The sequence below is a fragment of the Mesocricetus auratus genome, unplaced genomic scaffold (genome assembly GCF_017639785.1).
Source record: "Mesocricetus auratus isolate SY011 unplaced genomic scaffold, BCM_Maur_2.0 Super-Scaffold_100024, whole genome shotgun sequence".
Taxonomy (NCBI): Eukaryota; Metazoa; Chordata; class Mammalia; order Rodentia; family Cricetidae; genus Mesocricetus; species Mesocricetus auratus.
Window position 1 is genome coordinate 1,735,520 of NW_024429205.1, and position 16,053 is coordinate 1,751,572.

Below are 16,053 nucleotides of genomic sequence, written 5' to 3' on the forward strand. Positions count from 1 at the left end.
AGGCGGCTTGTCCCAGGGTCAGAACCCATATGACGTCAGCCTGGCTAAGGTGCCCTCGCTAACTCAGAAGGAAGGATCTCTCTCTTAACCACACCTCCCTCCGCTCCTTTTCCTTTCCTTGTTGTGGCTCTCAACGTAGCTCTGGGTTTTTGTGTAGGACTGGGTCTCTTCCTCACACCTCCACATCATTCAACAAGCAAGTTATTGTTTGCATCAGAAGTAAAAAGAACAGGTTCTCCACTTGGCAATGTGGCTCTTTTATTTGAACTGAAAGGGTGTCGTTACAAAGTGCAAACACCTCTTTGGTAATGCATTGAATACAAGGAACATAAAATGGCATTTGGCTGTTGGCAACAGTCAGAAAAGTAAATAAATATGTACACTGCTTTGTATCACAGAAGCCCAGTGAAGCGGCTAATCAGAAAGGGTGTCTGGACCCTGCTCACTGCCTGGCCAGTGATGCTGTAACATCAAAATGGAGATCTGCAGACATCTTGGTTTGAGTGACAGAAATTAATGTAAATCATAGCCAGCTTCCTTCACAGGATCAGAGAACAAAAACCCTGGACACCCATCTAAGCACCACACACACTTGTATGCCCTGGCATAAAATATACCCCCAGGGATCATGTGAAATACCAGCTACCCAGGACAGGCTCTCCTGCCATTGCTATGCCTGAGCAACCACACAGCCATCAGATTTCAGATGGCACGGCTATGTCTCCTACTTCACAGAAGTCTATTCTGAGATCTCATCACTAAGTTCAACTTAACGTTTCACAAATGCCCACCCCTGCTGGACCACTGGCTTCTGAATACCATTAGCAACAGGAGGGTAAGGCACAGTGACCGCTTTTACATACACAGTGTGGTGAATCCACGGCGAACACGCCCATGCTGGGATTCTGTCTTTGCTTAGCAGCCTTACACGTGTGACTTTGTGTCTATCTCTGGGAAGGTATTCATGTCAGCGTAAGGATCACACATAGATTGTACCAAAAGGGCCTTACTGCTCAACGCAAGTCAGGGGCTGCAAGGAGCTGAACATCACCCTACCTGACCATGGCCTCCTATAATGACACCCATTTTGCCTTCTCAAACTGGCACTGACTCGTCTGTGTCCTCCAGGTCTTCCTCCCCAGCCATTGGGCGGGTGACCCTCATGATGCGCTCACGTGGTTGGCATACAGTGCTGGGCACATCAGTGTGTATAGGGTGAGACCTGCTTGTTCAGGGGAGAGTCCTCAGAACCTTGTGAGAATAGAATGGAACATTTTGGTCAATTAAAAACAAGAGACTATGAGGTATAATAGTTGTTTTTCACTGAATTTAAAAAAAGAAGATCTTTTGCATAGTGGAAATAATTTTTCTAACACCTAAAATGGGCAAATTTTATAAGACATCATGCAAAAAAAAAATGAGGTATAGGGATTTTTTTTTCCTTTAAAGGATTCACACAATGTGATTTCAGACATCCAGGCTCTGCCCGCCTGTCACCTACTTCCTGTCAACTAGAAAGTGAATCACTAGCCCTACACTATGGTTAGGAACCAAGGCGGGCGGTGGCTGTAGTACCATCCTGCCAATGCAAGGGGATGTTCAGGTCACTGGATGTGGCACGGGACCAAGGGATTTCACATTCAGTTGACAGCAAGGCAGTATTTACACACCTTATAAAGTGAAACAAGAGAATTTCTAAATGTGGCGTAATAATGTGACAGTCATGTGTAGCGGGGCTGACATGGTCCCAAGATGAAGGGATGTGTTGGCATTGTAGGCAGATGTCGAGGAGCCCTAAAGGAGGAGGTGGAGACAGCATACATGAAGGAGATTTAGGAGGAAGCCCTAGTGTTCCTGTGGGGACTGTGGCCCAGGAAGTTGTTTAAAAAAAAAACTCCTATTCCATTTGCCAAATATTTCTGTTTAAAAGGAAGCCTTGCCAAAGGCCTCCTGCCTCATTTAAACAGAAGTGGCGTCATCAGGCAGAAACAATTTAGGAACCCACATGTCTTAACTGTGCGATTCGATAGTAGCACCAATTTTTTTCATTTAAAAATAATTAAATAAAAACCTGAGAAGTCTAACATGAAGTGAGAACCAGAGGCTCCTGCATACTCAATTTCCTTCTACAAACACAGCCGGGGCTGCTTCAGTGACGACACAGTGGAGGTCCTGAAATGTCTGGGATTCCAACTTGTCCTGTGGTCTGAGGCTCCCCATGGTGCCGTCTAAGCTCACAAGAAATCCGTGGACCAGCTTCGAAGTGCTCAGAGCAGGGACACTAAGGCTTTTCCTCTGCTGTGTCCCTTAAGCAGACGGGACAGCAGGCACCTTCCAGTTTCACAGGCTCTGGGCAGGCTGCAGGCTGGCAAGCTTCCACAAAACAGGTGACCTGACCTTTCTGAAAGAGGGAGAAACATTCTTGTCATTCTGGGATCCTCTCCTGGGCAAGATCCACATGACCCTGCCCCAGTATGGTGCCCCATGCTTCTTAGCCAGCATCCCCCATCATGCTTGGGATTGGAGCTTTAAATACATCCATCCCTTAGGTGATGGAACCCATTTCCCTCTAACCCTACACTGGACCAAAGGACTGAGCTGTCTCATCCCCAGTCTCCCACTCCAGCCTGCCAGGAAGGAGAACGAGACCAGAGAGAAATGGTCTTTGCAAAGAATCCTCCCTCCCCTAGCTTAGTCTTCAGTAGCCAGGCAACCCAGGGATGCTTGGAGTACCCAGCAGTGTTCCTGAAAAGGAATAACCCTGTCCCCTGCTAGACAAGAGGTGGTCCGGATCATCCCTCATCCCTGCTGTCCTGTCTTCTGGCTCTGTCCCAAGTGCACTCCTGCCAGGGCTGCAGGGGAACCTGTTTATTACAGAGGCATATCTCTGGCCTCTGCGAAGATGGACCATATCCCCTTAGTATTCTCTGCAACTAATATCCCAGGCTAGACCTGGACAGAGACAGTGAGGATAACGGGGTGAATGTAACAGCCAGCTCTGGAAGGAAGGAAGGAAGGGTCATGAGCTGTGGAGTTTTCAGGTTCCCAGGTGTGTATATGCTCCCTGTACACCATTAGAAGCTGGGGTGGTTCACCCAAATGCCCCACATGCTCTCTCCAGCTTATGAAGGGAAAGCAGGGTCAAGGATCAGGGCCAGCAGGACCTCACTCTGCCAGGTGGACCACCCGCCTCCCAGGTGTGGTCCCACCCCATACTCACTTTGCACTCACAAACTGTGCACGTGTCCTTTTTCCACTTTGTGTTGTTGCTGTGGGATTCGCCACTGTCATCCACGCACTCTGTGGCGCTGAGCCGAGACTCCAGGCTGGTTATCTGCAGCAAGGCACAGAGCAGCGCAAGTTGACGGGGATAAACCCCAACAACCACGCTCAGCTGAGGAGAGGCTTCCCACGTTACAACAGGCGACAGGAGCCACAGAAATTTAAATCAGTCCACTTCCCATGTGGATTTCAACCCCAGTACCTGCATTTCCCTGTCCTATCTACAGAGCGCAGTGTGGTTCCCAGTCCACAATGGATCAGAGCACAGAACTGTTGGGTCTAAAAAGACCCGGACACAAGGTCTAGTGGAACTTCCTGAGCCCAGCTAGAGTTTGGTGACCTGTCTCTGCAAAACTGCTTCTGCCCAGCTACTGCTAACATGGTGGAATATTTTTTTTTTTTTGGTTTTTACGAGACAGGGTTTCTCTGTATTGTTTTGGAGGCTATCGGTCCAGCCCGGCCTCGAACTCACAGAGACCCGCCTGCCTCTGCCTTCTCCCAAGTGCTGGGATTAAAGGCGTGCGCCACCACCGCCCGGCCATGTTGGAATATTATTGGCCCTTACACTTCACCCCATCCTGAAGTCCACACCCTCTTTCTCAACACTATATAAGTGCATGCCTGTTACAATAAAGTGAGACTCTGCTTCAACAAGTCTCCCGACTCAGTGTGTTTCTCCCTGGTAACTAGGAGTGGGGGGCGGGCACAGAGCCTTGTGCAACTCTGTGATTCTCTTGGCTCTAAGATCACCCATTGTCTTTGTATTAGGATGGCTATACTCCCAACAGCCTAAATCCCAACTGGAATTTAGTTGGTTCACAATAAGATATGCTTCAGCATTTCCAGGCAAAAAGAAAGCAAACTTTTCTGTAACAATAACTCACTAGCATCGCTTATGTTTTAGTTAACCCTCAATATTCCAACTTGAGGACATGAAGAAAACTCAAGGATGAACCAGTATCCTTAGGAAGGAGAGTAACCTGGGCATCGATGGCTGACTCTGAGTTATTCAAAACCCAGATAAGGACATAGGTGGCTATGATCTAGATGGCTGTCAGCATTGACGAACTATAGGCAGCAGCACAGACAGGTCATGCAGGGATGACAGGGAAGTACCAAAATTGCCTGAGCTATCTGTACAAAGGTCATTCTGCATTATCAGGCTTGCTGGCACCCTCAAGCCAAGACGTCCTGCCCCTGTGACTACAGGTGGAGTGTAAATGATGATAGTGTATGGACACTAAGTCTATGTGGCCTTTAGTATCCCTAGGTCTCCACAGGTTGGTCTTAGCTTCTCCACCTGAGCCAGGAGTCCCCAGCACCACCTACTCCTGTGCTTTAGAACAAAACAAGCTGGGTGTTGGAATGCACGGAGATGGAGTCCTATGCCTGGAAGGCCAAGGTCAAGCAGGAGCAGATGTCTTAGGAATGGCTTCTGTATTCAGAAAAGAATTTGGGTTGCATGAGTCTCCTCATGTCACCTGAGTAGCCTTGGAATAGGAACAGAACCAGACCCAAGAATCCCATAAACCAGTCACTAATATTTGGGACATACTCCACATCACCCATGACACTATTCTGCCCTATAAACCAGGTACACACACTTATACTCTTTACTATCAAGTGAACAGACCTCCTGTATCTAGCCTGAGGTCCCAGCCTCCACTCTCTTCGAAACAAAGCCTTCAGTAATTGAACACAGTGCCCGGGAGAGGCAGAACAAAGCTCCTTACACAGAAGAGGAGGGCGTTATCTGTAGATGCTCAGCCAGGAATATAGTGTATAGCCCGGGTGCCCTGCCATGCAGCCTTGGTGAGCCTACCATCACTGAATAGGCTCCTAGCACAGTCACTTCCAAACTGTTCCTGAAGACGTGGCCTACCAGCCCCTTCACATTTGTCTTCTCCTCCACCTCTTCCTGTGGTCTGAGTTCTCTAGGACTTTGTATCTAACTATTCCAGTCACATCCTCTCAGCCATATCCTCTGGCAGGGTGTCCCAAATTTAGAGACATCAACTGTCCACTGCCCAGTATCCCAGGTGTAGCGGTTTCTAACAGTCGTGAGCTTTTGGGAAATTGTTTCCCAACTGTGTGGGAAGGCTTAGGAGGTGTGGTCTTGTTGGAAGAAGAACATTACGGGGGTGGGGTCTGAGGTTTCAAAGCCTTGCACCATGTCTGGTTTCCTCTCTCTGCTTCATGCTTTCAGTTCAAGACGTGAGCCCTGAGCTTCCTACTCCTGCTGCCATATAAGCACAAACTGTAAGCACAAAGAAACGCTTCAATAAGTTGTCTCGGTCATGGTGTTTAATCACAGCAATGGAAAAAAAATAAAAAGGACCCAGGAGCTAACAATCTAACACTCTAGTTCACAGGGACAAAAGTCCTACGCAGCCTAGTTAAAAGCAAGCTAGAGAAAAGCAAGCTACCCAAATGGCCAGTCCCCAGCAGGTGAGGGCAAAGTCAACACTTCCACAGCCACCCAGAAAAGCAAGGCCTCTGGGAACTCAGGGGAGCGGGAGATGAAGGGGCCAAGGAGGCCAGGATGGCAGTGACTTAGGCCAGCCTTACCTGTTTTCTGAGGTCTGTGATGACCGTCTGCATTTCCATAATGAACTTCTTTAAATCATTAGTTGCAGGTCCTTCCAAGTGCTTATGGGTGGCTGATGTGGCGTTGCTGGGATGTTTGCTGTATTTCACACTGAAGGGTAAGGAGAAAACTCAGACTGTCAGTGAGCAGGTCGAAGCCAACATTCCTAAGTGCCCAGCCTGGTGCACTACAGCCAGTGCGGTCAAGCAGGACACAGACCTTGTCTGGGACACCTCTGCTCCAGCCAACCCAGATTATAACCCAGCCCAAAACAAGAGTAAGGCCTTAGGCTATAGTGGAAACCCACAATAGCCAGGATACCTCCCAAATACCACCAAAACTCACCTTAGTGCCTTATGCCGCCTTGCTCTCTTGGTGGGCTTATCCTCTTCATAGCTGAATTCCAGAGACCGTCTTCCTCGGAAATGGTAGGAGAAGGCATTGAACTGTCCCCTGGTCCTGCAGTCTGGTGAAACAGCAAGAAGGGGCCATCAGTTACAGACGTCTCTAATTTAGGATAAATTTCCATCTTGTCCAGCAGTAGCTATTTTTATCACACATCTCCCCTCCCCCTTCAATTAGGACATATGTAATGCCAGGCAATGTCTAAAAGGACTCATGGAGCTAACGGTGGGTCCGTTAGTGCTCTGTGGTTCCAGGACCAGCATTTAAACCTACCAACAGCTGTGCAAGTCTTTGGACCAGAGCACCCCAGGTGACCACTGTGACCTCCTACATCCCACACATGGAGATGTTGAGCATTCTACCATCAAGATCGAAGTCTGCTACATGATCTAAGTCCTCCTGCCCTTGTCAAGTAGTACCCTGCCCCAAGACCTCATGATCAGCCCAAACCAACCTGCAACAAGTCCAGGTAATTTCCAAATACTTCCTTTCCCAGGTTGCATCCTCATTCCAAGCTCCGGATGTGGGGAGGAACTCTACTCTCTCCCACCTAAGGCCCACCTACATTATTCACTAAAGCCGCCCATTTTTACACTTATCTTTTTTATTTTTAATTTATTCTTTTAATTTAATTTAAATTAGAAACAAGTTTGCTTCATATGTCAATCCTAGCTCCCTCTCCCGCCCCCTTCAACCCTCCCCCAACCCCTTCTCCAGTCCCCACTCCACTCTCCAAGGAGGGTGAGGACCTTCTTGGGGGATCTTGAAAGTCTGTCATATGATCTGGGGCAGGATCTAGGCCCTCTCCCCCATGGACCAAATGGAGACAGACTAAGAACGCTACTTGGATATAGGAGTTGGGGAACATTCTGGTAAATTTAAGTGAGGTGGAACCTATCATGAACTAACATCTTTGGGAAAACAGTAGAATTCAAACAGGATCCAAAAATCAGGGAAGAATTTTATTTATGCCAAATTTTCCGATTCCGATTATTCTTAAGTAGATTATTTAGGAGTATGGTAGCAGAAAACCTGCAACTCCCTGGGCTCGTTTAAAAAGGCTTTTGTGTTCTTTTTATTTGTAGACAACACATACTTGTACATTTATAAAAGTGTAAATAAATATGTAGAAAATGTTAACACAGTTGGTGAATCTGGGTGAAATATTTGGACTCTTTAGTATTTCAATCATGACTGCAATATTTCAAATTGCATAGGTGGGGGTATGCACGTGTGTGTGTGTGTGTGTGTGTGTGTGTGTGTGTGTGTGTGTGTGTGTGTGTGTGCGCGCGCGCGCAATCCCCTAATACTCATCAGTCCCTAGAAAGAGGCTGCAATTTTCCCACGTCGAGTAAAAAGATATGGACACTGTCCCACCCCAGAAGCAGCTGCCTCAGGGTCTGGGGAGCACTAGTGCTATGACCCAGGTGCAGCTCCAGGAAGTGATATTGTCGTGAGCTTTCTTCAAAGCTGAGTTGAAAGAACAGGGTCTGGGGAGAAGGCTCAGTAAATAAAGCACTTGCTGAGCAAGCAGAAGGAGTGGAGTTTGAATCCCTAGAACAAGCTGGCTATCTAGACAAGCTGAATTGTCAAGCTTGGGCTCATCGAAAAACCCAAAGCACTAGATGTCAATCTCTGCCCTCTACATGCCAACTGTGCCCTCATGCATGTGCACCTGCATACATGCAAACCTACACATATGATGCAAGCACACCACACACATTCAAAAAAATGTTAACAGCAGCCAGCATTTTTTTCCCCTGTAGGATTTAGAAATGGGTTTGAACTAAAACAGAAATCAGTAAATTTAGAATCTTGAAGCTCTTCTGGGATTGCACCAAGCCTGCTATTTTAAGAGGCAAAGTATCTGGAAGAAGCTGTGCCAGCAAGAACTTTGGGCACTGAGCATCTGCAGTAGCTGGGACAATGGCACAGAATGGGGACACATGCCAAGACAAGGCCTGCCTCGGAGACGACCTCTTCCAGGACTGTGGGTATTTTTCAGCGAAACAGTGAAGGCTGGTTCTGCTTTGTAGCAGAAGGGAACCTGGTCCTCCTACCAGAAAATAGAGTCTCTGTATCTGAAAATAAGAATTGGCTTTGCACAGTATTTTCAAGACAACATGTTCCTACAAACAGAATAGAATTCTCTGCCATCCCTGCAGGAAAGTATTTAAGCTGGAAAAAACCTGGGAGCATTTAAAACAAAAAGAAGCAAAAGAAGACAGAAGTTTCCACTATATGATCACAAGAACAGCAGTGATTTAGGACTAGGTACACAGCAAGCACAATGTCCTTTATGTGAATTTTTATAACTTTCTCTTTCTGAGTCTCTGTCTCTCTGTCTCTGTCTGTGTCTGTCTGTCTGTCTCTGTTTCTCTCTCACATATAAACTGAACATTGTTGTGGAATATACCTTTAGACTGTGCAAAAATATACCTCTGTGATTGGTTTAATAAAGAAGCTGACTGGCCAATGGCTGAACAGACTAAGGTCAGGCAGGAGAGCCAGACTACGAGAATGCTGGGAGAAGAAGGGCAGAGTCTGGAGTCGCCATCTAGACGAGAGGGAGCAGGAGATGAACAGGGCATGCTAATAAAGGTACCGCCACATGGCACAGCACAAATAAGGGATATGGGTTAACTTAAAATGTAAGAGATAGTTAGCAATAAGCCCAAGGTATTGTCTGAGCATTTGTAATTAATATAAGCTTCAGTGTGTTTATTTGAGAGTAACTGTGGCACAGGAAAACTCTGCCTATAGAACACGATACATACATGCATATATATATATATATATATATATATATATATATATATATGAGACATGCATATATACATATATATGGCGGAGAGGCAGACCAAAAAATCAGATTGGACAAACCACACACGATCATATACACTCATCTTTGATGTACCCCCACACATCCTTAGACGTTAATTGCAGCTTCAAAAGTCAACCTGATTTCAATACTTACTAAATATCTCGAGTGACTACTTTCGGAGGAAAATAAGAGAGAGATAACCGTAGTTCTCAACTCGGTGTGCCTCTTTTCAAACCTTATGTGGCCCACCTTCATCAGGGCCTCTAAGTGACAGGGCAGGGCTGAGGGCCAAGAGCGCTGTCCCATTGCGGCTGGAGCACCCATCCCCTTGAGCCTTCTTCTCACCAGAAACCTATGCCACTCGGCTTAGGTTGTAAATGCCCCCAGCTTTATTATTTATGGGGTTCTGATCATAGTTTGAATAAAGCCAAAACTGCACTCAAAATAGAAACTGGAAACTGAGGTTAACCAAGAGGAACTCAAGAATGCAAAGTGGGAAAGACACCGCAGAACTGTCACCACAGGAAGCCAGTGGCCGCTACAGCTGTGGTGGTAACCCTGTGCATGAGTTGGACAGACACAGCAGGGAGTAGGCCTCCCCGGGCTGACTGGAATGCGCCTCACAGACCTCATTGTGCGGCTGTCCAGCCCCCATCAAGACGTCTCATACCAGTAGGCTCCTCCCTACCTCCTCCAGAAGACAGATACAACAGAGTATCAGCATAACTTATATGCTTGTCATGCTTCCTGGACGGACTACTTCTTACCGTTGTGGCCGTGCATCATGGGACTAACACACAAGCACCGAGATGTAGCTGGACAATGGGTTAAATGTTAGGTATACAATAGGGACACACTAAAGTTTTGTTATCTTTCACATAGCATTTTGGTTATCAGAATATGGTGCAGCCTAAGATAATAATGAAGCTTCTAGTGACATTTTAACACGGGCATCTGTGGTGACAATGCCATCAAGAAATGTAATGCACACTCAGTAGATGAAATGTGACATTGAACGCATGGTGTTTATGATCACACACGGCTGAGTGGCTGGTGTTTGGGTATACTGTGCTGAACCTTTATCAGCATTTTAGTGTACACCCATTTAAGGTTGGAAAGCACGCTCTATCTACCCTTGGCGCCTCCTTGTCTCCTAAGTTCATGCAGAGGCAGTGTGTGGGTGGTGTTACTGCCCTATACCGTCTGCACTCATTGGACATACGGTGCCTTCACGATAAAACTCCGTGACACTTATCTCTCAGACCACTCACTAAGCAAAGCAACCACAAATAATTACCATACCAAGGGCCAGAGGCTGCCTTCCCATTCCCATGCAAAGCAGCAGCCACGGGGAGACAGTGAGGGTAGGGTGCCGCGGCCACGTACCTTCACAGCAGTCCTGCCACACTCGCAGGTCCACTCTGGGGATGTCCTCGCAGTTGCTATAACCGTGTGGAAACTCCGCCACCCTGAACACATCCTGCTGCACACGCGTGATATTGTCTGAGTTGTCACATAGGATCCTAGCCAAGGATGTCTGCTTGAGCTGCGTCAGCTGGGCGGGGGAGAACACGCCTGGGTTCTCATACCACAACCTGTACTCCAGAGATGACAACAGGGCCAGCGGGTCAGCAGAGGGCAGGGACATCACTGGCCACAAGGATCCGAGCTGAGAACGTTATTCCCACACGGAAATCACTGATGCCTTGAGCAGAAATTTAAAAAATGACCCAGATGTTGCTCCAATTTTCACCCCATAAGTGTGACAAAAGCCAAAAGCCCCAGCCCATTAAGAGATAGTGCAGTAGCCCATCTGAATAGCAAGAAAGAAGATGGTCCACTTTTCAAAAAAGATGGATGGCTAACCTTCTGACTAAACTCTCAGCTATAGGTCTGGCCAACTTTTCCCACTCGCTAAAGTAAACTAATATTGCTAGAATGAAAAGAAATCCTACCACAAGCCCCAAGCTTCAGTTAGGTGTTGTGGTGCGCATCTGAGGCAGAAGGCTTGCCATGCATGAGTGAGGCCAGACCGAGCTACACACTGACACCCTACCTCAAAAATCCAAACAAAACAAAACCAATGTTCTAGTCCTTCTGAGTGCCACCATGAATAGCCAAAGGGCTTCAGAGACCAACAGCACCTAGGACTCAGAGGTGCTAGCCCAGGCAGCCTACTGGAGGTACAGAGCTGTTGGAAGGGCAGCCAATGGTGGGGGAGGTCCTCGCTGGCATCTGTCCCGAGTCCAGAACAACCATGATGAAGTACAACAAGGTTCTCCAGCACCCACCTGTCCCCATCCCGCAGGCGTCGGAACTGTGTGCTCAGCAGGCACATGAGTGTGGGCCCCAAACGGCTGCCAGGGACCAGATCTTCCACCATGAGGGCCGGGAACAGATCAATGTTGAGAGTCGAGCCGTACAGCCTGCAACAGACAAGGAGGAAGTCAGGTCTGCCCAGCACAGCGGCCTGGGATAGGAAACTCAGCAAGTATGAAAAAGGCCCTACACATTGTCCAGACTTATACTGAACAAAGAGAGCTCACCAGTGTTTCTTTAAAACATATTTAATCTAACCATGTTTTTAAAATTTTTCCTTTTTTTGTGACACACACACACACACAATTTGAAAAGCCAAAAATAGATAAGAAAATTAAAACATTCTTTCTTATGCTCCAGGGAGAACCATCTAACTCCATGAGGCACACCCTCAACACCTATCTTCTTCCTTAAGTATATAAACAATGAGTAGTCATATATGAAAATAATAGGATTAGACCCTCCCATATGTTGAGATGTACTTGTCACTGGAAATGCTGATTAATTAGATAGGGTTAGATATCTAACATGAGACTTACACATTTGGAAATGTTTGACAAGCATTCTCACCAAGTCCTCCACGCTCCTGGAATACACGTGCATACACAAAGAAACAGCCATGCCTACAGATCTTTCTTTCTTAACCTTGTTCAATTTCCCAAGAGATTACAAGGCAGCAGGTGGTCCTGGTTCCAGTTGCTGCTAGAGACTCTGCTGGAGCATGAAATAGCATCTTCCACCCCCCTGGCTCCATTCCCCATCCAACTTGGAATGACAGCGGAACACCCTGTCATGTAGCTGTGACATGCTATTGAAAAGACACTCGTTCGTCTTATGAGTGGAATACATGTGCTCTCTCACTTCAGCTGGCACCCAGCCTTTCCAAGCACAAACTGTGCTCACTGTCTGATGTTCAGGGAAAAGCACGCTGGACTAAAGCCTCCAAGGTCTTACCAGAAGCCACCTGGGAGCCTGGAGGGCTGCTGTTCTTGCTATACAGGCACCAGGTGCCAGTGCCTCCTCAGGGTACCTACTCTTTGTACCCCACCCTCCCACTCATAAAGCGATGGCAGGAGACTGAAGGCTGTCTACTTCAGGCCTGCTGGGGATGGTCTCCATGACAATGCAAAGCTCTCTCACTCAGGGGCCTGGAGACCCTGACTGTATAGCTTACAGGGCGTACATCAGGGAGACAAGTCCGGATTCAGGCCAATTATTCATCTCCAGGCTGCTCTGCAATGCAAAACTTCAGCAGGCTGCCAGGACGGTAGCATCCCCCAAGGCCTGCCGAAAATCCTGACAGCCCTGACTCACTGCCATTCAACTCTCCTCCAGTTCTCATTTTTCCCCTTGGTAATGGGTTCACAGAAAAAAAAAAAAGAGTAACTCTGTGTGTGTTGGGGTGGGGGGTAAGCATTATCTTTGCCAGGGGTCTCTCTCCTGCAGCCGGGCCAGGCTCACCATCTCCAGCAGCGGTGGCAGGATTACCAGAAACTAACAAGTTCTGAAATATCTTGGCAATCAAAAAATGACTGGGAAAGTCATCTGTGGCCATCTGCATAGGAGCACAGGGGGACACTGAAGCACATGGAGTACAGTCAGTGAGCATAAATCCCAATTAAGCATAACGGCGACAAAAAAATGCACTGTTCCTGTGGAGAGCTCATATGCCTCCCTTGCCAGTACGCGGATACTATTATGTAAACGAACCGGAGCACAGGGGGGCTGAGCGGAGCTCATTCAGTATCTCACAGGACAAAGCCCTTCTGCAAACCTTCAGGTCTGAACAGCTCCCAGGGGGCAGGTCTGAGAAAAAGCCTGGCTCTAGGGGAGCCCACCCGATCCTGAGCAGACCTGGGCCTATCCTCCGGGTGGTAGGATATTCATCTCCCCACAAAACCTGCCAGTTGGTTGTCCATCTGTCCTCTTCTATGAACAATGGCCACTCACTATAGGTGAGGTCCCAGGCTTGAGTTGAGCATAGGGGGCTACAGACCAAGCCAGGTCCAGGAGGACTCAGGTGTCCTAGCTAGTTAAGTACAACTCCTATCTCAACAGAAAACTTAGACAGCTTAGACAGGCTGGCACACGAGCCTCTACTCAACCCTAGGCTCACTGCAGCATCCCAGACAGCAGACCACTAGCTGCCTAATCTCAGCCTCCACAGATTTCTCTCGCCTGACCTTGAGTCACCACAGAGGCTTGAACCCAGAGACAGTAACACCACGGTTCACAGCCAGAATTACCTGGCATCCACACATCTTTAAAAGCACCCCAGTAATGGGGGGATGTCCTTCTATATATGTGTTTCTCTTGTTGGTTGATGAATAAAACACTGTTTGGCCAATAGAGGCAGGAAGACAGGTGGGAGTAGGAGACATGGAGGATTCTGGGAAAGGTAGGCAGGGACTGTGAGGAGATGCCAAGCACCCGAGAAAGGAGTAACTGGTCCGAACTTTCTCTGGTAAGATAAGACCACGTGGAAATACATAGATAAATAGAAATGGGTTGATAATTAGGAAAGAGCTAGCCAGTAAGAAGCCTTAGCAATCGGCCAAAAATTTTATAATTAATATAGCATCTGTGTGCTTATTTGGGGCTGAAAAGCAGTGGCACCTGGCAAGACAAAAAACTCCAGCAACACTCCAGTTTAGCAGTACTCACCTCTGCAGCTTCTCCCGGATCACGGGGCTCTTGATCTCATTTTTCAGGTCCTCAAAGGTGTAAGCAGCCGACAGGTTGCAGTAGACCCTGTAGTCATGGTAGGGCGGGATGCCATGGTCCCGGCCGCGCTGGATATTGATGGCAGCCAGGTCAAGGGCCACGGTGTGAGCCATGGAGAACAGCCTCTCTGTGAGCTCCGTGTTCAACAACTGGGAGGGAATGCGCATCTTGCCCGCCACTCCAAACAGCCCTCGGAGAAGTGGGTCGATGCCCCCCTCATTGACAATCCGGAATGGTGAGAAGAAGGCCTTGTGGAGGGGCACATGGCCCTGTGGGATGGGCTCAAAGTTCTCATCCAGCCGGTAGAGCAGAGGGTTGATCAGAGTGTGGCCAAACCTGAAGGCTGCAGTGGCAAAGGCATTAAAGATGCCAGCGTTGACGCTGGGATCGTACCCCCGGTACTCGCCGAGCATCTTCATGCCCACCTCTCCCAAGATCTTGGGTAGCCAGTGCCGGTAGGTAATGTGCTGTATCTCTGCCCCGACTATCTTGCGAGTCTCATGGTAGACAGTGTCCCCATCCCAGTGTGGGTTCAGCTTCAGCAGTTCTGCTGCAATGCGGTTGTGCTCCCGGAACCACAGTGTGTGCATGCTGGTCAGGCCCAGCTGCTCATTAGCGCGGTGGTCACCGGCCAGAAAGCACGGTATGGGGCTCTCGTTCTCATCCCGCGTGCACTCGGTGGGCGGCCCTGTGGCAAAGGGAAGCAGAGGCTTGCCAGACCTCTGGACGATGCCCTGACGCAACAGGCCACGATGGCTAGCTAGGTCCCGGATGCTGCGGGCTTCGTGGTCTGTGCTGCCGTACACATTGGATGCGTCAATGTAGGAAGTGAGCTGGTTGATCTGCTCCCGAGGGTACACAGAGTTCATGAGCAGGGATGTCATGCCGCTGCCACACACAGGGCTCGATCGCACAAAGAACATGCAGCGGGCCCCGCTCCGCACACGGGGGTCATTGGGAGGGATCATGACGGAGAAACAGGGAGGGTCATTGCTGCACACACTGCTGCAATGCTGCCCGTCGGAGAACCGAGCCTGGCTCAGGGCCACCACGGTGGAGTCCAGGTCATGGTCAAGGAACTGGCCCCATTGCATCAGCATGTGTGTAAACTGCTCATCAGGGGTGACCACCTCTGTCCCAATCAGTGTGGTGGACACCAGGCGGGGCATGGGAAGCACATGCCCGTTGTACTGACGCTGAGGATTGATGCCACGGGGCGTGTTGAACCCATTCTCATACACAGCCTTCAGCAGGCGCTCAAAGGCAGTCAGCGAGGCGCCCCACATTGGGTGCTGCAGGTTGTTGCACGTGCCATCGTGCGTCCTGTACTTCTGGTGGAAGCACATGTCTGAGCAGTTGTTCACGCGGCGGTGAGCGGTGCAGCCCGACAGGTTGGCAATAAGGCTCAGGTACTGCGGGGACACCAGATCATTGTAGTGGTAGCCTGAAACACAAGCAGGGTGGCACTGACTTCCACAGGTGGACCACTGCCTTCAGTGTGTCAGCTGGTGCCTGAGGATGCTCTGGCATCTGACCTAGTAGAAAGTACCCTCCTGTTCAGCTCACTGTTGGCTAATAGTTTGGATGCCCTACCATCAGGCCTATGGTTTATAACACTGGCTCTACTATAAGAAGCCTGTCACATTCAGAGGTCCAAAACTGAGGATCTTCAGCCTCACCTCATGTTGTATCACGGAACAGGCAGAGAATGCATCTCTCCACCAGCCCCAGGAGGTCCTGTGGAACAGTCTCCCTATACCCATTGCTGTATACTGCACTGACTATATTTCTTCAGGGTCTACCCTGTAGCCACCTGCATGGATGAGGCCTCCTACAGGTTTCTCAGCCTCCCCGCATCCTCTCTACACTTCTGCCATCACCCTAGGACGTTTCCACGACACTGGCCTTGAAT

At 48.7% G+C, this 16,053-nt stretch overlaps 1 protein-coding gene across 3 annotated transcripts in view; it reads right to left on the minus strand.

The window, feature by feature from the left end:
- Positions 1-241: 241 nt before the first annotated feature.
- Positions 242-16,053, minus strand: part of Pxdn (peroxidasin) — a 75,876-nt gene continuing 60,064 nt past the window's right edge. For all 3 annotated transcript variants that reach the window (XM_040730673.1, XM_040730672.1, XM_040730670.1), the window contains 7 exons: positions 14,082-15,585; positions 11,390-11,524; positions 10,485-10,693; positions 6,215-6,335; positions 5,851-5,980; positions 3,221-3,334; positions 242-2,401 (listed from right to left, as the gene is read on the minus strand). In XM_040730673.1, the coding sequence (XP_040586607.1) occupies positions 2,282-2,401; positions 3,221-3,334; positions 5,851-5,980; positions 6,215-6,335; positions 10,485-10,693; positions 11,390-11,524; positions 14,082-15,585 (2,333 nt within the window). In that variant the 3' untranslated portion in view covers positions 242-2,281. The remainder of the gene's footprint in view (positions 2,402-3,220; positions 3,335-5,850; positions 5,981-6,214; positions 6,336-10,484; positions 10,694-11,389; positions 11,525-14,081; positions 15,586-16,053) is intronic.